The sequence below is a fragment of the Elgaria multicarinata genome, chromosome 21 (assembly GCF_023053635.1).
Source record: "Elgaria multicarinata webbii isolate HBS135686 ecotype San Diego chromosome 21, rElgMul1.1.pri, whole genome shotgun sequence".
Classification (NCBI taxonomy): domain Eukaryota; kingdom Metazoa; phylum Chordata; class Lepidosauria; order Squamata; family Anguidae; genus Elgaria; species Elgaria multicarinata.
The window spans coordinates 10,214,724-10,236,286 of NC_086191.1; the positions used below are offsets into that span (position 1 = coordinate 10,214,724).

The 21,563-nt window shown below is 45.4% G+C and overlaps 1 protein-coding gene across 2 annotated transcripts in view; it reads left to right on the top strand.

Moving 5' to 3' along the window:
- The window catches only part of FDPS (farnesyl diphosphate synthase), a 96,588-nt gene that overhangs the window by 1,354 nt on the left and 73,671 nt on the right, over nucleotides 1-21,563 (top strand). The window contains exons 2-10 of one of the 2 annotated variants that reach the window (XM_063145774.1): nucleotides 2,133-2,277; nucleotides 5,273-5,413; nucleotides 6,197-6,277; nucleotides 8,637-8,759; nucleotides 9,914-10,002; nucleotides 10,715-10,787; nucleotides 12,194-12,271; nucleotides 13,195-13,329; nucleotides 15,225-16,557. In XM_063145774.1, the coding sequence (XP_063001844.1) occupies nucleotides 2,137-2,277; nucleotides 5,273-5,413; nucleotides 6,197-6,277; nucleotides 8,637-8,759; nucleotides 9,914-10,002; nucleotides 10,715-10,787; nucleotides 12,194-12,271; nucleotides 13,195-13,329; nucleotides 15,225-15,425 (1,062 nt within the window). In that variant the 5' untranslated portion in view covers nucleotides 2,133-2,136 and the 3' untranslated portion in view covers nucleotides 15,426-16,557. Of the gene's footprint in view, nucleotides 1-2,109; nucleotides 2,278-5,272; nucleotides 5,414-6,196; nucleotides 6,278-8,636; nucleotides 8,760-9,913; nucleotides 10,003-10,714; nucleotides 10,788-12,193; nucleotides 12,272-13,194; nucleotides 13,330-15,224; nucleotides 16,558-21,563 lie in introns of those variants that run through there. The other variant, XR_010026379.1, reaches the window with a different exon arrangement.

Here is a 21,563-nt window from a genome sequence, read left to right on the forward strand (position 1 = left end):
TGCAGGCTAGGTTTTTTTGTTCGTTTCCCCCACCCACCTACCCCCGGCCATTCACTTTTGTGGGGTCTTTTTTTCAAGGCTGGTATTATTATTCCCATATTGTTGATAAGATAGCTTAGAGACAGTATGCTTTGCCTTAAAAGACCACTTGCCATGGTGGAGCCAAGTTTTCAAGCTGGGAAGTGTCCATGTTTCCTCTCTTAGGGCACAATCTTATGCATGTTTAGAAAGAAAAGAAAAATCTTACAGTTCCCAACATTCCCCAGGCAGGGGTTGTAAGCCGCTTTTGTGTCTAAAAATGCGTCCTTAGCTGCTCTGCTACATCAGCTGTCAGTCTTTTGCTTTTTAAAAACATAGGTGTCTATATCCACTTCACAGGCTATACGTTATTATTATTATTATTTATTTATATAGCACCATCAATGTACATGGTGCTGTACAGAGTAAAACAATAAATAGCAAGACCCTGCCGCATAGGCTTACATTCTAATAAAATCATAATAAAGCAATAAGGAGGGGAAGAGAATGCACCAAACAGGCAGTATAAAAGTCAGAACAAAATCAAGTTTTAAAAGCTTTAGGAAAAAGAAAAGTTTTTAGTTGAGCTTTAAAAGCTGCGATTGAACTTGTAGTTCTCAAATGCTCTGGAAGAGCGTTCCAGGCGTAAGGGGCAGCCGAAGAAAATGGACGAAGCCGAGCAAGGGAAGTGGAGACCCTTGAGCAAGTGAGAAACATGACATCTTGTGATTGCTTGATTGATTCATCATCATCATCATCATCATCATCATCATCATCTCTATATGGCCCAAAAGCCAAAGCTCTCTTCCCAAAACGCTTCACAAAATAAAATACAATATAGCTTATCAGAAGAATACAACAAATGCATTTTTAACAAACCACAGTGCCTAGTACAATCTAGCAAAAAGTAAGCCTAAAATACAACAAAGAGGTATGTCTTTAAAACAAGCCACATAGGGTGTGAGGCATTTGCCCAATATGTCAGCAACATTGACATTCCCGAAATGATTGAAGAGGAGGAGGCGGGGTGCTTATCATGTCTGTTTTGATTTATGAAAGTAATAAAAGGAGGGCAAGGAGAATGTCAGGTAGAGAGATACAAGGCCAGCCTCATACCTAGTGGTTAGATTTATTAGGAAATGGTTTGAGAATGTCAGATGTTTCACCTCCAAAGCAGGAGGGAGGTCAAGCGTTGCATCAAGAGATGAAACCTATCAAAGCCTTTTCAGCTTTGCACCGGTATTTGAAGCCTATTCAAAATCACTTGACAGACAGGTCCTCTGACCTGTAAACCATGCCCACGTGCCTAGAGGGTGGGGTGTCGCAGCCCACTTTGAAGAGCACCCCCCACCTTTTCCAAAACCCTCTGAAGTTCCCAGAGAACGAGCCGCGTCAAGGCCGAGGCAAAGGAGTGATCCAGCTGCCCCTATGGGACCTTCTTACAGAGATAAGCCTGGTTTAATTTGTTTTTAGCTGTGTATATTTATTGTTTTATACTGTATGCTTTTATCTGTACGCCGCCCTGAGATCCTAATGATACAGGGCGGGATACAAATGTTTTAAATAAATAAATAAACAAGCTTGTAAAGAACACCTGGCATTCTCAAACCATTTCCTAATAAAGCTAACCACTAGGTACAAAACCGGGCTTGTACCTATACCTGACAGAGAAGGAAAAGGCCTCTGTGTGACCATCTCTTTATCAATACATTCAGTGTGTGGATTTTTGTCCACATCCACCCTTTCATACCAATGTTCAATGGATCACCGATGGTTGGTCTTGCAGTGTAACGTATTTTCTTGCCACTCTGGTGCCAATCACCAAGACAATAGAACCTTTATATACAGCTGACTAATTCTGAGTGTAAAAAATGTGTATGGGCACCACATTGGAGAAGTCTGCTCTAGGGTCTCCAACCATCTGACCACCTGGCGCCCTTCTACAACTCCCTTCAGCCCCATTGACCATGCTGCCTGAGGAGGATGGGAGTTCCATTTCAGCACGTCTTCAAGATGTCCGGTTGGGGAAGGCTGTGTGCTGCATTCTAGCGTGGGTGGGTGCCTTGCCTTGCGTGTAATTCCAGGACCCGAGATTTCTCTTCTGTTCCCGGCAGAAGGATGAGCGAGAACGGGAAGCAGGCGGCGGCAGCCAGTGACAGGGAGCAGTTCGTGGGCTTCTTCCCGCAGATTGTCAAGGACCTGACAGAGGATGAGCTCCACCAGGAAGAAGTGGCCGATGCCGTCGCCAGGCTGAAGGAGGTGGGAGCTGGAGCATGTCATGATACTATTTTATTTCTTAAAATTGTCTTCACTCACACCTTTTTTGCCTCAAATAGAGGGACTTGAAGCAGTTTACAGCAGCAGCTAAACTAAAGGTGTGATCAGTTGCGCCCTCAATGATCGGAAGCCCCAAACTGGGAGGCTTCCAGTCGTGCAGGGCAGGAGGAGCAGGAGACGGGATCTTTGTCTCCTTGTCTTCCCACCCTGCATTTTTTGCTAGTTGGGATTTTTTGATGGCGCTTCAAATGAGAAGGGAAGGAGGCTGGCGAAGACTTACGGTAGCTTGGGCCCACCGAAACGCCCCCTTAACTTCCTCTCTGAAGTCGCTTTCCCAAACTTGGAGGGCAGCTGATGCAGGGGGGTGGGGGTCAGATCTCCAACTCCCCTTTCTGAGGTCAGAGTGTTGTCTAGGGGCCATAGGATGGCTTCCTAAAACAGCCATTTTTTTAAAAAAAAAAGTTAATAAAGATTAAAATAAAGATCAAAAAGAAAAAGAAAAGATAATAAATAACCATAAAAGTAAAATAATAAAAACATTGTTAAAATAGTTATAATAATATTGTTTTTTTAAAAAAGCACAAAACTATCATCGTAACAGGGAGCTGGGCAGAAAATAACATTGAAGCTCAAATGTCGACAGAAAAGATCTTCCATTTATAACTTACTGTCAGGAAGGATGAAGCCAGACAGATTTCCTGGGACAGGGTGTTGCATAATCAAGGCCTGGCAAGAGAGGGGGCCCAAGTGAAGGTTCTTGCCAACTGAATGTCAGCTGATGGGATCGAGTTGCAGCCGAAAAGATTAGGAGCTGAAGTGTTGCAGCTCCTTAATTTGAGGGAAGAAAAGTCTGTTGAAGTCGGGACATGGTGGAGTTTTTGTAAACGTCATGCCTAGCGTGGAGAAAGGGGATAGATTTTTCTTTCCATTTTTTTAAACTTCTGTTCTCAACCCTATAGCAGGGATGTTGAACCTTTTTCAGCCAGAGAGCCGAATTCAGTTTCAGAGAAGCCCTTGGGGGGTGCATTCCAGTGGTGAGCGGGGCCAAAATGCAAAAGGGGTGGAGGCAAAGGGGTGGGTTTAAATCACTTACTACCAGCAACTAAGCGGCATTTCAACCTTTTCGAACGGGATTGGCAGTTGGGGGAAAAGAGGTGGGCCTAGGGGAATGGGGCGGGGCCATCTGAGGAACCCAGGCAGGCCGGATTGGCCCCCCAGGCCTGAAGTTCAACACGTCTTCATCCAGGGAAACGGATGGGCAGGTAGATTCTTCACACTATGTTCAATGAACTGCTGGATTTTGCACATTCCTGCCCTCATTATGTGCTTAGCTGCATGTGACTGCTCACTCTTAGAAACAGGATACCATTATTTAATGTGTTAAATATATTGGTGATGAGTCACTTCATAACATGCAGTTCTCTAAATGACATTCAGTGCCCACCTTCCTAGAGTTGGAAGACCTAAAGACGGTAGTGCACACACTGGTAACTTCGAGGCTTGACTTCTGTAATGCGCTCTACATGGGGCTACCTCTGTGCCTAGTCCGGAAACTTCCATTAGTCCAAAATATCGCAGCCAGGCTGGTCACTCGTACACCTAGGAGTGACCACATTACACCAGTTTTAAAATCTCTTCACTGGCTGCCGATTACCTTTAAAGCCCTACATGGTTTGGGTCCAGGCTACCTGCGGGATCGCCTTCTCCCGTACAATCCGCCCCGCACACTCAGGTCCTCTGGGAAGAATCCACTTCAGCTAGCAAAAACTAGATTAACAACTGTTACCCAGAGGACCTTCTCTTCTGCTGCTCCCAGACTGTGGAATGGCCTGCCGGAGGAGATTCGCCAACTTGACAGTCTTTTAGAATTTAAAAAAGCAATAAAGACTGATCTATTCTGGCAGGCCTGTCCAGTGAAATTTTAGAATGTTTTCAGGATGTTTTAATCATGTATGGTATGTTTTAATTCGTTTTAATGTGTATTTTATCTCATGTTTTTATACGGTTTGTTTTACACTTTGAATTGTTTTAGTTTTTGTGAACCGCCCAGGGAGCTTCGGCTATTGGGCGGTATAAAAATGCAATAAATAATAATAATAATAATCATAATTCAGGGCTGGCCTTACCATTAAGCAGAGTGAAGTGTCCACCTCAGGCAGCTGATTTTGGGTAGCATGAAAGGGCAGCAAAATGCTTAGTTAATTATGAGTGTATTTTTACTCTCGGGGCGAGGCACTTGTGGAAGTTTCTGTCTCGGATGCCAAAATAAATCACACAGTCTTGGTTATCAGGTACCTTCAACTGCAGTGTGGAAGGGGGTTCATGTGCTATTCCAGTGAGCCAGTGCGGTGTAGTGGTTAGAGTGTTGGGCTGGGGAGACCTGGGTTCAAATCCTCACTCTGCCATAAAGCTCACTGGGTAACCTTGTGTAATAAATAAATAAATAAATAAATAAATCACTGACTCTCAGCCTAACCTACCTCACAGGGTTGTTGTGAGGATAAAATGGAGAGGAGGATCATTTATGCCACTTTGGGCTCCTTGGAGAAAAAGGCGGGATAGAAACATAACAAACGCCCTGGTGACACACGCAAAAATCGATAAAACAAAAATAAACTAATAAAAATACAATGACTGATAAAAACGTAATTCAGTATAACAAAATAAGAACCGATGCCAGCAGCAATCCAAATCTGCCATGCCGGCTGGGGAGTTGTAGGCTGAGGTGTCCATAATGGAGAGGGGTTGAGCCTCTTTCAGCCCGAGGGCTGAATTCCATTTCAGAGGCGCTCTCAGGGGCTCCATTCCAGTGGTGCACGGGGCCAAGGTAACAGCAGATTTCAGTTTAGTTTAAATCCAGGGGTAGATAAATCAAATGAGGGCTTGGTTTATGTGGAGCCTGAAAAGCTGCCGAGAGTTTCCCTACCTTGGGGTCTTCAGTGTTGCCACAAATGTCCCGTTGTCCTTTCCCATGCAGGTCATAGAATACAATGCCGTTGGAGGGAAATATAACCGGGGGCTGACTGTGATGGCTGCCTTCCGGGAGCTCATAGGGCCGGACCAGCAGGACCAGAAGAGCGGCCTTCGTGCTCTGGCCGTCGGCTGGTGCATTGAACTGGTGAGCATTTTTCCACTCCTGCCATGTCGTGGGAACCATGAAAATCATGTACATAAGATCCTGAGCATTTTTTTTTTGTAGGTGGGGTGGTATGTTGAAATTCTGTTGAAAGATAATATAATGTCAGTGCAGAGTTCATCTCCTTTATTTTGCTTCTGCTGGCCAGAGCAAAGGCTAATGGCTATGCAAAACATTTGAATCCCACCCCAATTTTAAAAATCCTTTTTACAAAAAAAAACCCAACCAACTCGGAAATTATCACCATCAGGAAGATGGACTGAGGGAGGTGAGAGTAGGAAGCAGGGCGATTCCATCAGAACTGCAGAAAGACTACGTAATTGTTTTCCTCTTCCCTCCCCATCCCTTTTTCCTTGTGTGCTGTGGACTTTTTAGATTGTAAGCCTGCAAGCCACTCTATGAGGGTTTTTGGCTGAGGGACAGGATAAAAAAAAGAAGTTACTAGCCCTAGCTTGTCTTCCCACACATGCCTAGTCTGTGCAGGGAGGAAAAGTTTTTCCTGCTAAGAAGAGGGTCACCTGCTGTTATCTCCAAAGAATCCAATCAGTGTCTGGAGACAACAGCAGGAATTCCCCAGTGTCAGAGGGGATTTCTCTCATTGCTATCTTCCAGGAGGTGTGGCCTTGGAAAAGGGTGTAGGGACAGGGAGGGGGGCTGCAAAAGAGATGGGGAACTCTGCAGGCCAGATTAGGCACATGGGCCGAAGGTTCCCCGTCCCTGCCGTCGTGACACGTCTTTTAATATCAATGTCTGGTTTGGTTGCAGCTTCAGGCCTTTTTCTTGGTAGCAGATGATGTCATGGATTACTCAGAGACACGCCGGGGCCACCCTTGCTGGTACAGAAAGGTAAATGGAACAGGGGCACTAGTCTATAGGGTTGAGATGGGGCACCTTCTTTCCTTTGAGAAGTATCAGATAAAAAAATAGAGCAAACAGCTGCCTTATTAGGCATGGGGGCTTTTTTAAACTCCTACAGGAAAACACCATAAGAGAGGGAGCCAACCAAGTGTCTTGGGGTGGTGCAACCACAGAGAAGGGCCTTCTTCTCTTTACCATTAGGTGAGCCTCTACCATATTCAGGATATAGAGAAGGGCTTATCAGTCGAATCTTATGGTGAGGACAGACTGGTATGGGAGGAGGCCGCAGTTCAGTGGTGGAGTATCCCAAGTTCGATACCCAGCTTCTCCAGCTAGGGCTGGAAAAAAATCTGCCTGAAACCCTGGAGAAGTATTGCTGTTAGTCAGTGTAAGTAATACTGAGCTAGATGGACCAAGGCAGCTGACTCAGTATAAGGCAGCTTTCTATGTGTGTGTGTGTGTGTTTTAAAGTATGAGATGCATCCATTTCCCACTCATAGACTTAATATCTAGAGACCCCCAAGGAGCAAACTAAACCCTGAAGAAAGACTGAAGAATCTGGGTTTTGGGGTAGGGGCCTGTACAACTAGGACAAAATTACTTTAATCCCCAAATATGGAGTCTTACCGGTCACCATTCCTCCCTTCCTTTACGCTTAAATGTGAGATAAAAAAAGATCAGAGGTGCCCAAAAAGTAAACAAAGATATACAGTGACTTATTAAAAAGAAAGGAAAACCTATTCCTTCCTTTCAATGCAGGTGGATTCCTGCCTTGAGCAGGGGGTTGGACTCGATGGCCTTGTAGGCCCCTTCCAACTCTGCTATTCTATGATTATTTTAAGGATGTGGTTACTACTTTTAAAACAGGGTTTCTGCACAGTTAATCAGGTGCTAGAAGAACAGCCTGTACCTATCCCTAACCAACCTTAAGCCAATTCCCCTATCAAGCTCCACCCTAGTTAATTCCCTGGCCTAACATGAGGGCTTGAAAGTCTGTCATCTTTCAGGTCAGGTTCAGCTTCCACCTCGAACCTTCAGCTCTGTTCCACAGACTTCTCCTGAAGTCTTTGCCTGGTCCAGCAGCTGCTCAGTCTTCGGACGGCCACTACCAGCTGTCACTCAGGCTTCAGTTCTTTCCTCCAAAAGCTGCTCTGGGAGATTTCCTCTCCTTCTTGAGATCTTCTTTAAATTCTGCCTCATGTGATTTCAGCTCAGCCTTCTGGTCTTGTAGCTGCTCTTCCCCCTGGCTGACGTCTTCTTCAGGCTCCCCAGCTTCTCACAAAGACCCTTCCAGATGACTCTTCCTCAGGCAACTCTCCAGTCGGTCTCCTCCTGGCAGACTCCCCTGGCCGACTTTCCACAGCTCCTTATATTCGCTCCAGTCACAGCCCTCCAGCCAATCAGCTTTGGGGTAGCCAACATTTCATCTCTGGGTAGACTTCTGACCAATGGGCATCTTTAGAGTGGTCAGTTATTCCCCAATCAGAGGGTGCCAATTTCAATCCTACCTTTCCCTAGAAATCGAGAGAACCTGGCTTCCTTTTCACCTCCTAGTGGTAACAGTACCTGCCATTTTGCCAGCACACTTTATCTACAATGTAGATAACAAGCCCTGAGTAAATAATAATAATAATAACAACAACAACAACAACAACAACAACAATAATAATACTCTTAATCCCTTCAGAACATCAGTGGTTGAAATACAACATAACACTTTAACTTTTACCTCAGTTTTACCTTAGCTTCTTCGCAATGACAATATTATTATTATTTATTTATTTATATAGGCGCTAACAACGTCTTAACACAATACATGCTCTGATTTACTTGAGGCAAAAAAACTGTAAGCGGGACCGTGTGGCAACTAAGGCTACAATTCTTAATCTTCTAATTTGGGAGCAAGTCTAACTGAAATCAGCGGGGCTGTGGATTACCGGAGAAGAGCCATGCTGAATCATACGAAAGCAGCACAGTGGTGCAATAAACATCCTCTCGCTTGTGTTCCCCACACAGTGAGGAGGTAATATATAGCTGGTGGCTATTGCTATATCTTGTGGAACTGCATAACAATGTGGTTTGTGAAGACATCCTGTCATCGCTACATCTTGTGGAAGCACATTAGAAATTTTTAACGATACGCTACCTGAAAAAGTCCTTCCTTTTTATCTTCATGAAAGAGAGCTGAAGGGAGCTTATGTCTAATTGGCAGTGTCTTGGAGGGCTGGTTGTGGTGAACACGCATTCTTAGTAATGAGCCCGAGGTATTTAAAACAGGTTTTGGGATGATCTTGGGCTTAAATAGATTCTGCTGTCGCTCTGAATTCTGCCCTTTTCTCTCCCCTAGGAAGGAATTGGCTTGGATGCTGTGAACGATGCTTTCTTGCTTGAGTCCAGCATCTACCGGCTGCTGAAGCGATACTGCCGGGGACAGCCGTACTACGTAAACCTGCTGGAGCTGTTTCTCCAGGTGGGTTTAGGCCTGTGGATTGTCCTTGCCTCAACACAGTCTGTAGCTGAGAGAGGCTGCGGCCTAGTCTCCCTTGATAGAAGGTCCTTCTGCTGTCTTGAAACCATTTCCCCTTCTTAGGGAGGGATTTTGGGGGTCTAGGGGCCGCCATTGCAAGTGGGAGACTATTTTTGACTTTCAGAAAATATGCTCCCCCTGAAATGGAAGGCTACACTCCTTTGAGAGCATCCCCTCATGCACAGAGAAGCCATCCCAGACGCACGTGGGGAGGCCTTGTGTCATGACAGGTCCTAAGCCTGGGTGGTTGCTGTTGTATAGCTCATTTAGTCAGTATGCATTTCTCTAACTTGACTGTTTAGGGGTTTTTTAATCCCATATTTCTGAGGAGCTTGGGTGGTGCCATACATGTTTCTGTTCTCTCCTCCCTTCCCCTCCAATTTATCCTGTGAGGTTGGTGATACTGACTGGTCCAGGACAACCCAGTGAGCTTTATGGCCAGGATTTGAACTCTCAATCAGATACCTTGGCCTCTTTACCATACACACACACCCAAAATGTTTATTGCTCGATTCACAGATCATTGCAACACATACAAACTTCAAGTTTTGCTATACTATTACGCAATTCTACATATAGTTAAAACAACGGAGCTATCAGATACATAACATCCTTTACTAAAATGAAGGTAAAATGGGTGACCAGCAACCGTACAGAAACCACTCAGTGAGCTTTACGGCAGAGATCTGAACTCTTAATCCGATACCTTGGATCGGATTAAGCGCTTTACCACGCTTAAGTTGACAGAGAAATTGCACCTGAGGGCGATTTAGGAGGGCCCTGCTTCTAGTTTGCTCGAAGACCTTGTAACTTCTCTCAGAAGCTCCCATACACCTTTCTGTTGCTCACTTTAACTAATCTTGAGTGTGTTCCAAAACAAAGGTTAACCTTGAAGCCTTGAGGACTAGCTCCTTTCTCCGCCCCCTCTCCCCCTATTGAATGAGAATTGTATATCTCATCGTCTATGTCTGTCACTAGTTGGGCAGTCAAGTCCTTTGGGTAGGAAATAAACCCAGTCCCTTTTATCTCTCTTTTTGATATACTTTCCCTCTCTTTCTCCCTCCGCTCACTCTCACTTTTCATTTTTTCCTCCCCAGACATCATACCAGACTGAACTGGGGCAAGCCCTGGACCTGATCACTGCACCCCCCTCTCAAGTGGATCTGAACCGCTTCACAGAACAGAGGTGAGAAGCGATTTTAACCCAAACACCAACTCCCATCATCTCTGACTTTTGTCTATATTGGCTGAGGGAGCTGTGGTCCAAAACAACTGGATTATAAACATCTGCCTATCCCTGGATTAGAGTGAAAGCAACACTGTCGGGGTGGCAAAGAAAGGCACCGCTAAACTGGATTGGGATTTTAAAGATTGGGATTGTAAAAAAAATGTGCAAAATGAACAAAAACGTTTTATAAAAAAAGGGGAACTATTATGTGAACATTTTGAGCTGCATACCTTTTCCTTTCTTGGAAAAATGAGTGGGCTGACTGGAACCCTGAGCAGGAGAGTTGGGTTGGGTTGTTGGGGTGCCGGACAAGCCAGCCAGAACTCACGGGCTGTTCTAGGGTTGGGTGGTTTGTCAAGCACCCCGACAACCCACCTTTGCCAGAATCACACCTACTGACAAGCTACAGCAGCTCACGCTACAGCTTGAAAATTCAAAATGGCTGCCAGAACTGCAGCAAATCTGCCCAGTATGATGGAAAGTTGGGAAGGGAGCTGGATCAATATAGTGTGAATCTGAATCCATAGTGGATCCAAAGCCTCCTTATTCTTTGGTTTTGTGCTGCTTTACAACTCCCTCCCTCTCTTTCTCTCTCTACAAATGTATAAGCTAGAACATTTTCAAATCCTGCTTATTGCTGACCTGGAACCATGGTTGTGTTTTATGCCAGGTACAAGGCTATAGTAAAATACAAGACGGCCTTTTATTCCTTCTACCTCCCAGTGGCAGCTGCTATGTACATGGTGAGTAAGGGCCTTTGCACTCGCTGAGTGGTTGCAGAGGGTGCAAATGGGTGTCCAAAGGGCTATGTAGAGGTGCATGGTAAAGTTTGGGACCTTGATTCAAATCTTTGCTAAAGCAATGGGTGACCGTGAACTAGTCATTCTTTGGTTACATCTTCTGCCCTATGAATTTATACCTGTTTTTATTTTATTATTTTTCATTTAGTCAATTCAGATGCGTGCAGCTCCACAAAGTGGCTTCCAGAAACAAAACAGCTGAAGTAGCTGTGCTTATTGTCAAAAATAAAACAAATTTTGAAAACAAAAGAAAGCAAGCCAACAGTTAAACACGTTAAATCATAGTTCAATCGATCCCTAACACCATCTGAAATTGAACTCTTAAATCAACTCCTAAACACGACTAAAGCAGGGTTGTAGTGCTGTTAGGGTAGGACTTTGGGGCAAACATCCAGGGACCCCCACTCAACAGAATGAGCAGGAAGGGGCCCCAAATGCAGCACGGCTGACTTATTGTATTTTGAAGTGAGAGAAGTAATACACCTTTCCAGAGTGATAGAATGCATGTTTGGCATGCAGAAAGTCCCAGGTTCAATGCCCGGCTTCTCCAGGAAGGGCAAGCAAAGGATCCTGCCTGAAACCCCGGAGAGTCGCTGCTGCCAGACAGTGTTGACAATACTGGTCTAGATGGACCAATGGTCTGACTCGGGTTCCTATATTCTCATCCAACGACAGTCCACCTCCCTGGAAGACAGGGGGTGCAGAACCTCCTTCAGCCACTTGAGGGCTACTTCCTATTTTGGAGAAACTCTTCAGGGCTACATTCCAGTAGAGCAGAACCAGAAATTCCAGCCTGTTTCAGCTGAAAGCTCTTACTGCCTATAGCTAAGCCTTAGGAGACACTCCAGTCTTTGAGAATGAGGATAAAACTGCACAAAAGATTATGACTGCAGGAAAGAGATCTGACCTTCTGTGCCCCTCCCCTTGAGGGCCATATTTGGGGGCCCTGCCTGAGGTTCTGTACCCCTGCCATAAAACTATTAAATCCTAAACCTAAAATTATCTGACTACGTTACTCAGAAAAAGGGAAATGCTGTCTTTCCTGGGGAGCAAGTTCAGCAACTGCGATGCCAATACCGCGAGGGCTGCGTCCTGCATTGCCACCCTCCACACCTCCAAAAGAGCGAATAGGGAGCAGGGCCTCCATAGGTGATGGTAAATGTGTGGGTATATTTGTATCAGAGGAAACGGTCCATAAGGTACCAGTGGGACGTTCATGGCTTTCCCTGTCCCCTCCCCATCAGAGAATTCTGGGAGTTGTAGTTTTGACCAGGAGCATTGAGAATTGTCCTGTGGTAGCAGCGTTCTGGCTACAGCTTGTTCTTACTTTGTTTCTGGCCCTCTCTCAGGCTGGCATAGATAGTGAAGAAGAGCATGCTCACGCCAGGACCATCCTAATGGAGATGGGGGAGTTTTTCCAGATCCAGGTACGTCTTTCTCCTCTTCATTATTGCTGTCTCTTGGAGATCACTTGTTGACGAAGAGGGGAGGTGCATATAATATTGGGCTTGGACACAGAGTGTCACAGTTCAGATGTGGGTGAGCTATGCTGGACTCTTTCCCCCTCTGCTGGAGGCAAAGTAGGGCAGGGTGAAAGATTGGAGATAGGCAGAGGCGCTTATTTTAATCAAACTAATGCTGGTTCCCTTACTAGCCTGAAGGGACACTGGGCAGGTCTGAACCAGCGGGCTCTAAAACCAGTACCACGAGCTTAGCTTTTCATCGAAATAGCTGATCTTTTGCCTAAAAATCCTTCCCTCGTCTCCCCTTCCTATGAGTAAAAGGTGCATAACAGCAGAAAGGACAGGAAGAGGAGGAATTGTTGGTTGTTTTGTCAGGAGGAAACCGTTAAAAACTCCAGGTAGGGCTAGGAAAGAATCTAGCCCTGGAATGCTGCTGCCGGTCAGTGTTGACAATCCTGGGCTAGACGGATTAAGGGTCTGATTCAGTATAAGGAAACTTCCGATGTTCCTGTGTCAGTTGGAGAGTCTGCGTGTTCTTTCTGGGAGAGAGGAGGAAGTGATCTCTGGCCGATGGATGGACTAGGCTGGTCTCCCCGCTGGCTTGATGTAATTCCGGGGAAGCAGGGGGTGCAGATCCTGGGTCTCTTGGCTGATGGCAGAAGCCTAACCTAGTCACTGTTGTAAACTGCAACTAGTCTAAATAGACTCCTAATCTGCTCCAGCAGATTGCTGTGTACCAAGCAGTGCCTGGTACACAGAAACGGAGGCCTTGGTTCGGTTCCAGCATCCAGATTCTTGCCCGCCCGCCTAGAGAAGGCATGTCAGGCAGGTGGTGCTGGTGTCCTGTTTAACGCTCAGTGTAATGTTTATATTCTCCCTGTCTGCAGGACGATTTCCTTGACTGCTTCGGAGACCCCGAGATGACAGGAAAGATTGGGACGGACATCCAAGACAACAAGTGCAGCTGGCTGGTGGTGCAATGTTTAAAGCGGGCCTCAGCAGAACAGAGGCACGTCCTGGAGGTAAAACGGTTTACAGGATGGCCAACTGCGTGCTCTGTCTTCCTGGGCTTGGGGATGCTGGGACTTACAGTCAAACACATCTGGAAGGTGCCAGATGGACACGGCATAAGGCCTTTCTATACCCAGGAATGGGGAACTTGTGGCTCTCCAGACGTTGTTGAGACTACAATTCCTATCATCGCTGACTAGGGAGGTTGGGGCTGATGGGGTCTGTGAAGGGAGGAAGGGGGTTGCCAGCAGTGCAGGTAGGGACAAAAAGTTGTTTGGGCTGGTTAGGTTGTTGCCACTCCTTGCATCTTCCTCAGCCTGAGCCAGGGTCTCTCAGACCTTGCAGGGCATCTCTAGGGCTTAAGAAACGGGGTGACGCTGGCACACCCCATTTCAAAGTCCTTGAACAGTAGCAATAACCAAGCAGAAGGCTCTGGACTTAGTACCAAGCCTTAATTGGAATAAAGCACCCACTTTTGACTATGATAGAGGATTACTTTATTTACAAAGGGGAAATTTAAAATGCACAACCTTGTTTCTTGAGAAACAACGTTTCAAGGTTAAAAACAACAAAGCTTACCCAAAGCTGCCTATGCAAACGTCAACACAGCGTTCGAAATAGGACAGGACCAAAGCAACGTACGTTGGCGTCCACAGCTAAGGCAGAAGCCAAATAAAAACGCAAACAGAGGTGAGCCGCCTTTAGTCTCACTTTTTTTGTACTCAAAAGCACAAGATGACATAAGCAGGTGGTTTGGAAAGTGGAGTTTTTTCAGGCCGCTTAAACGAAAAGGGATTTCTTGACAGAATCCAACATCATCTGGATGGTCACAGGTTCCTCATCCACATTATGGATGCTTGCATGCTGCATACTGGTGTGTGTGTGTCTGTGTGTGTGTGTGTAGGGTGGGGCTGTTAAGTTAAGCTCCACAGCCCTCGCCTTTCACACACACCCTCTCCCCTGCTGCAATCATTGCATCCCACACTCCCTCACTTCCTGCTTGTATTTATTGAGCAGTTTCTGGGAGTCGGATCTTTTCCCTCTTCCTCTCTTAAACCATTGGAACCGGAAGTGAGTGAGCCATTGTGTCTTCTCTTTGAACCCTTGCCTGTATTTCAAAAAGGACCTCGCTTGCTCTTCATCAGGTGCCAAAAGGTTTTAGGGAGGTGTTTTTAAACCCAGCAACACCCTGATACGAGTTGCAACAAACACCTCTGGGTGTACAAAAATTAATCTAGATTACTAGAGAGAAAATTACAGTGTGTTCCAAACCCTTTTTCTTTTTTTTTTTTACAAGACCAACGCTTCCAGAAGTTGAAAAAACACCCATGCCAGAGATAATAATGGGATTAAGTATTTCAGTGTGATAGAATAACTGGAACTGTCGAATTTTGATAGTATAGTTTTAAAAGATCGAATTGTTGAAAATAATCCTAAGAGCAAAGAAGGGAAATGGCCATACAGAAAAATCCTGCTGAATTTGCCAAGTAACAGTGAAGGTCTGAATGTCCAAGACTCTGGGCGGGTTTTTGCAATCGTTTTCAGACACAGTGGCTTATATAAGCCACTGTGGTTTGCTGCATGCGCTGGGCACCCATTCTGGATGGTTTGCTGCATATGCTGAACATAGTTAAAAACCACCCAGAACCCATGGACTCAGGACGATCTAGCTGGCATGTGACCAGCACATGTGGCTGGGGAAATAAGCAGCCTGCTTGTTAAACACACTGCGATTGTGTTAATTAGTCCAGTGTATTAGGTTACCGCTACACCCATAAGAACAAATTGTTGTTTAGTAAAATATTTGTGTGAAGTAGGGAAGGGAATTATGCACTTTATGTCCCAGCCTGGCCTATCTTCAGTCTTTTTTTCCCCCTTTCCTTTTTTTAAATTCTTACTACTTTAGGAGAACTATGGACAAAAGGACCTGGTCAAAGTGGCACGTGTGAAACAACTCTATGAAGACTTGGGCCTGAAAGCTGCTTACCAGGACTATGAGGAGAGCAGCTACCAGCGCTTGTCAGGCCTTATTACCCAGCATGCCGTCCACTTACCCCCTCAGATCTTCCTTTGCCTCGGCCAGAAGATTTACAAGAGGCAAAAGTGATAGGCCTGCCCATTGAAACCAGCCTGTGCTACCTGTTGTTGTCTTTTACTTGCCTGGACTTTAGGCATCAGATAGTAGGAATACTGAGGGGTTTTTTTTACCTCATGGGCTAATGCAGTAAAAGGCTGGGAAATGAGCAGTGGAGGAGGAAATACCACAAATGTATCTCGAAACGTGGCTCCCACCCTCTGGTAGTGATGGCCAGTTTCGTTTTGTTTTTGGTAGTTGTTTTTCTTCAGGGGATGTGTATACTTTAATGTTTTGAAAAGCAGTTTTGGAAACCTCTCAACGTCTCAACCTGGGTGTGAGGGGAAAGATCCAAGAAATGTTCTTGCTCTTGGGAGATTACACTTTTCAGGTTTCATTAAGGATGGTGGGAGAAGAAGACACCCCCGTTATTGAAAGCAGGACGTGCCTGTCTTGAATAGGCTGATGTAAAATCAGTTGGCCCAAACACCCGACCCCGAAAAAGATTCCCTGTGTTGGTTTATCAGTGGCAATTAACGTCGTGGCTACCTCATCCCGCCGGGCTTTTCTTCCTCTACTGTCTCTGCCCCATCTCACCCCAGAGGTCACTCTTTTTTCTTCTTTTTTTTTACAAAACAAAGCCTTCGTATTGAGCATATGGTGGGCGGTTTTGCATTTTTGCATCCTAAATGCAGTTTATTTTACCTCAGAGTAAGCTTTTCTGCCGTAAGCGGAGCAGCTAATCTGTGTCAAGGATTTTTCCTCCGCTATATGTATGCCAGGAAGGGAGTAAGGCAGATAAGTTCTCTTGTTTGGTTTTGGAGGACGGGAAATAAATAAATTGTCCCCCACCCCCCAACCCTAAATGTCTGGAGCAAGAGTTACTTTAGGAGTTTCCTGACACTTGGAGGAGGAGAAATCTTCCACCAAGCTGCGCATAAACATGTTCCCTTTTGGGGGGTGAGGGGGGCATTTGGAGAAAAGGCCCCCCTCCTCTTCTGCCCTGGAACAGTGTCCAGAGGTTGAAACTGTAGGTTTGGGGTGGGGTAGGGTGGAGGGAGCCGACACCCGTACATGTTTGTCTCTGTTGTGTGTGCAGAGTGTCCTCCATCATATTGGAACGAATGTACATGCAGGAGAAAAGAGTGTGTAGCAATAAATTATTTAAAAAATGGACTGTGTGGGTCTGTGTTTGTGGTGATGAGCGTCTCCCAACAATGAATGAAGTGGGCCTTTGATAAGCCTACTTTATTCCCCGAAAAGTGGAGGAACTGACTTAGGACAGGGTGTGATCAGCATGTCGCAGGGAGTAGCAAAGTCAACCGACCTTCTCTGCAGCTTTGAAAATGGATAGCAGGGCCGCCTTTCTAGAACTTCCTTCGTAGCATGTTTGAGCGGTTGCACTCTTGACAGAAGATCAACATTCTGTACGAAGCGATGTCCCATGACTTCATCTAAATTGTAATACAAATTGTCCACAACTTTTCAGATCAATGTTACTTACAAAAACATTCATTACACAAGTAAAAACAACTTCCAGACCAAGTTACTGAAAGGGTCACCTGCTTCCCTACCCAGCCTATTAGTAGTTGTGCTGATCAGGATATACCCAAGATTTTGGAGGTTCGGTCCATCATGGCTTGGAATTGGGCCTTTACTGGCACAGCACCCACTTTCAGGAACTCCCCACCACTACAAATTAGGTGTCAATCCTTCTGGGTTGTCAGCACCTACTAAAAACAGACTTTCCCCAACTAGCATTAATAGGAAGGTAATCTTGTCATCTGTAAACTGCTGATAATTGTCTTTAATATAAATGATTCATAAATATTGTTAAATAAAACGATAAGTAAAACAAAAAACAATTACACGCCAACAGGAGGGGGACTTCCCCTTGAAAAGGAAAAGCATTGGGGGGGGGGGGGCTACAATGCCCATCATCCCTGAACTTTGGCTATACGGGCTGGGGTGGGAGCTGTGGGCCAAGATTTCTGGAAGGCACCAGATTCCATAAGCACAACTCTGCGATTCATACCAAAAACCTGGACTAACTTATTGCAAGGCATTTCCACCCACCTGCACATAGTCTCTCTGATTCGCAGTTGCTTCCAGACTGTTGAACAAATAAAGGACATGAGATGCTTGACACAGTGGAATCCTTCTTGATCTGCAGGCTGAAAGCTCTTAAGTCCAAATGGCCGTAACCTGGAGGGCAATTCATAAACATTATACCAGTGATAAATATGGGGGTTTTTTTTCTTCATTAGGAATTTTCATCTGCTAGCATTCCAAATTGTCACTCCTAGTATCTATTTAACATCTCAGCTACTGATGAGAGTGGAAGCTGAAATGTTTAGCTCTAAATATATCTTTTAGGTTCTCTATTGTTAGTCTATCTTTCTTAGGTATCCTAATTTAGTATTGACAGCATCCATAGTGGATCCAAAACCTTATTGCTGCTTTGCTGTTGTGCCACTTTACACCTCTCTCTCTCTCTCATTTTCAAATCTTGCTTATTGCTCACCTGGCCCCCTGGCTGTGTTCTTTGGCAGGTACAAGGAGATAGTAAAATACAAGACAGGCTTGTACTCCTTGTATCTCCCAGTGGCAGCTGCTATGTACATAATGAGTAAGGGGCGTCCGCATTACTTGAGCTGCTGCGGGGTGGGTGGGTGCAAATCAGTATCTATGGGGCTATGCAATGCATAGGCTTGTGCCAAAATTTGGGACCTTGATTCAAACCTCTCTTTGGGTACCTCTTCTGCACTTTAAATTTAAATCTAACTTCCTTTTTTTTATTTAGTCAATTAAGATGCAGGCAGCTCCACAAAGTGGCTCCCAGAAACAAAGACCCTGGCACAAAAGCAAACCCCCATCTCTTCCTGCCCGTGGGCAAGTCCTAGGAGAGGCATTTCAATCTTTGAGAATGAGGGGGAAATCATCATCATCATCATCCTCCAAAAGGCAAACAAAAAAACCAGCATTTTGCACACAAAAAATGTGCATATGCAATACCCACAAACAACCCAGAGTTCAAAATCCAACAACAAACCATAGGTTCTCTTCCTGGGTGGTTCATATAACTGACCCAGCGTCACTGCGCAGCTACTGTGGGGCTTAGAAGACGTATAGTCAGCCCCTGGTTGCTGAGGAACCCAAGCAGGAGGGTGCTGTTGTGCTCCTGGTCCTGCTTGTGGGCTTCCCTTGGGCATCCGCTTACCCATTGTGGGAACAGAATCCTGGACTAGAGAGACCTTCAGCCTGATCCTGCAAAGCTCTTCTTCTATACTTCACTCCCTCACCCTGAGCCTCATCAGATGGGGCAGGGGGAAATGCATTTCCCTACCATTTCTTTGCTTCCTGGTTCTGTCACACAGTAGGGATGAACAGCTTCCTCTTCCTTCACACAGGGAAGAAAGAGGAAGGAAGCAACGACCACGTAGCCCATTCAGGGGGCGTTTTCATCACGCCACTTCTCCTGCACACAGCAGGAAATGGTGGCATGTTTCACTGTAGTCAAAAACCCCAGATTATCTGGGTCTTATTTTTTGATGGAAAAAAGAACGGAAGGCGCCATCAAAAGGAACCGCGAACATCCGTGAGTGGTCAGTAATGAGTGTGCTATAAAACGCTCATTTGATAATGCTCGGCATCAATGCTTTTATCCCCAGGAAAGGAAAGGACCCTCTCGTGCAAGCACTGAGTCATTACTGACTCTTGGAGGGACGCCAGCTTTCGCTGACGTTTTCTTGGCAGGCCTTCTAGCGGGGTGGTTTGCCGTTGCCTTCCCCGGCCGTTATTACCTTTCCCCTAGCTAGCTGGGTACTCATTTTACCGACCTTGGGAGGATGGAAGGCTGAGTTGACCCGAGCCGGCTGCCTGAAACCAGCTTCCGCTGGGATCGAACTCAGGCCGTGGGGAGAGTTTCAGCTGCAGAAACTGCTGCTTTGCCGCTCTGCGCCACACACCGCTCTGTAGCCAACATGCTACAAATGTAAATTGGAGCAACCTCTTTTCTGTACTTGACAATCATGATCAAAACACATCAATTTTAAGGGCATAGCATTTCCCTGTGAGTTGCAACCCTGTTAAAGAAAACACTCTGCTTACAGTTGTACCGTTTAACTCTTTCCCCACACTATAGGGTTAACATATTTTTCCTCCCGCTCTTCCAATCTCACCTCTTTCCCTATTAGCCAATCCACCCAATGTGTGTGTGCAATAAGTGTTTCTACATGCATGCGTCTTGCATTAGCAACTTGCATTTGCATTAGCAACTTCGTGCAGGAGACAGCCTTGGACAGGTAAGGACTGGAGGGGAGGGCTGCATTCGCCTATCATGAATCCCACCTCACTTTGCATCATTTGGGCAAGACTTCTGAATGAAGCTTTCTTTTCTCTAATATCTTCCTTGATGCTGCCCATTAATCATGCCAGTGACCTCTTGCACTTGGTGCTACCTTTCCTAACCTGTGGTATACATCTAGCTTTGCTTCTAGTATGATGGGTCAGACAGGTTAAAGAACAGAAAGCAGAGAGTAGGAATAAATGGTATTCTTTTCCAATGGAGGGAAGTAAATAGTGGGGTCCCACAGGGATTGGTATTGGGACCAATTCTTTTCATCTTGTTTATAAATGATCTGGAATTAGGAGTGAGTAGTGAAGTGGTGAAGTTTGCCGACGACACCAAATTATTTAAGGTTGTTAAAACACTAAGGGATTGTGAAGAGCTCCAAAGGGATCTCTCCAAGCTGGGAGAGTGGGCATCCAAATGGCAGATGCGGTTTAATGTAAGCAAATGTAAGATGATGCACGTTGGGGCAAAAAAAACCCAACTTCAAGTATAACCTAATGGGATCTGAGCTGGCCATAACCGAACAAGAAAGAGATGTTGGGATTGTGGTGGAAAAGCTCAATGAAAATGTCAACCCAGTGTGTGGCTGCTTAAAGAAGGCAAACTCCATGTTAGGCATTATAAGAAAAGGAATTGAGAATAAAACTGTTAGTATCATACCACCTTCATACAAATTTATGATGCGACCACACTAGAATACTGTGTACAGTTCTGGTCAACACACCTACAAAAAGATATTATAGAGCTGGAAAAAGTGCAGAAAAGGGAAACTAAAATGATCACGGGACTGGAGCATCTCTCCTACGAGGGAAGGTTACGAGGGCTGGAATTGTTTAGCTTGGAAAAAAGGAGGCTAAGGGGAGACATGATAGAGGTGCACAAAATTAGGCATGGTATAGAGAATGTGGAGAGGGAGACATTTTTCTCCCTCTCTCAAAATACTAGAACCTGAGGTCATTGGTAGGAGATTCAAGACAATTCCAATTTCAATCAAGATTCAATAGTTAGGGTGGCCTGGAGTGGAGTGAACTGACAATGGGGACCATATTGTATCAAAAGGATCATGTCTCAGTTGACCCTACAAGACCCTACGATGATACATTAAACTTGGATCAAAAGCCCATAACTTCTAACAATTTCTTTAGAAATTGCCACTCAACCCGGTCAAAGGCTTTGAAGGCATCAAGGGATATGAGTGCTGCTGGGTGTTTAGTAGCCAGAGAGTAGTGAACTACATTTACAACTCTTCTTATGGAATCTGCAACACTGTGACCCGACATGAAGCCTGTTTGGTCTGGCTTTGTATAGGATGTAATCAATGAGTTGAGTCTTGCCACTCAGACGGCTGTAAATACTTTTGCATCGGCATTTATCAATGCAATGGGTCTATAAGACTCCGTCTTAGTTCAGTCTCTACCCTGTTTGAAGACCACGACTACCTTGGATGTTTTCTAGGACTCGGGGACCTGGCTTCCCTCTAGGATTGCTATAAATAGGCGTTGCAGTCGTGGGGTCAATTTCTCTCTAAAAGCCATATAGAAATCAGCACTGAAACATCTGGGCCAGGGCATTCCCCCTTTTATAAGCTTTTGATTGCTTCAGTGATTTCTTCCGCTTGTATGGGACTTTCTAGAAGTACCCAGTGTTCAAGCAACAGTTTGTTCAACGGTATATGTACCAAATAAGATTCGATATCAGTTGTGGCAGGGGAATGAGTGGACTGGCAGAGGACCTGTATAGAAAGGTCTCCAACCATCTGACCACCTGGCGCCCTTCTGATGTGATGGGACTACAACTCCCTTTGACCCCATTGGCCA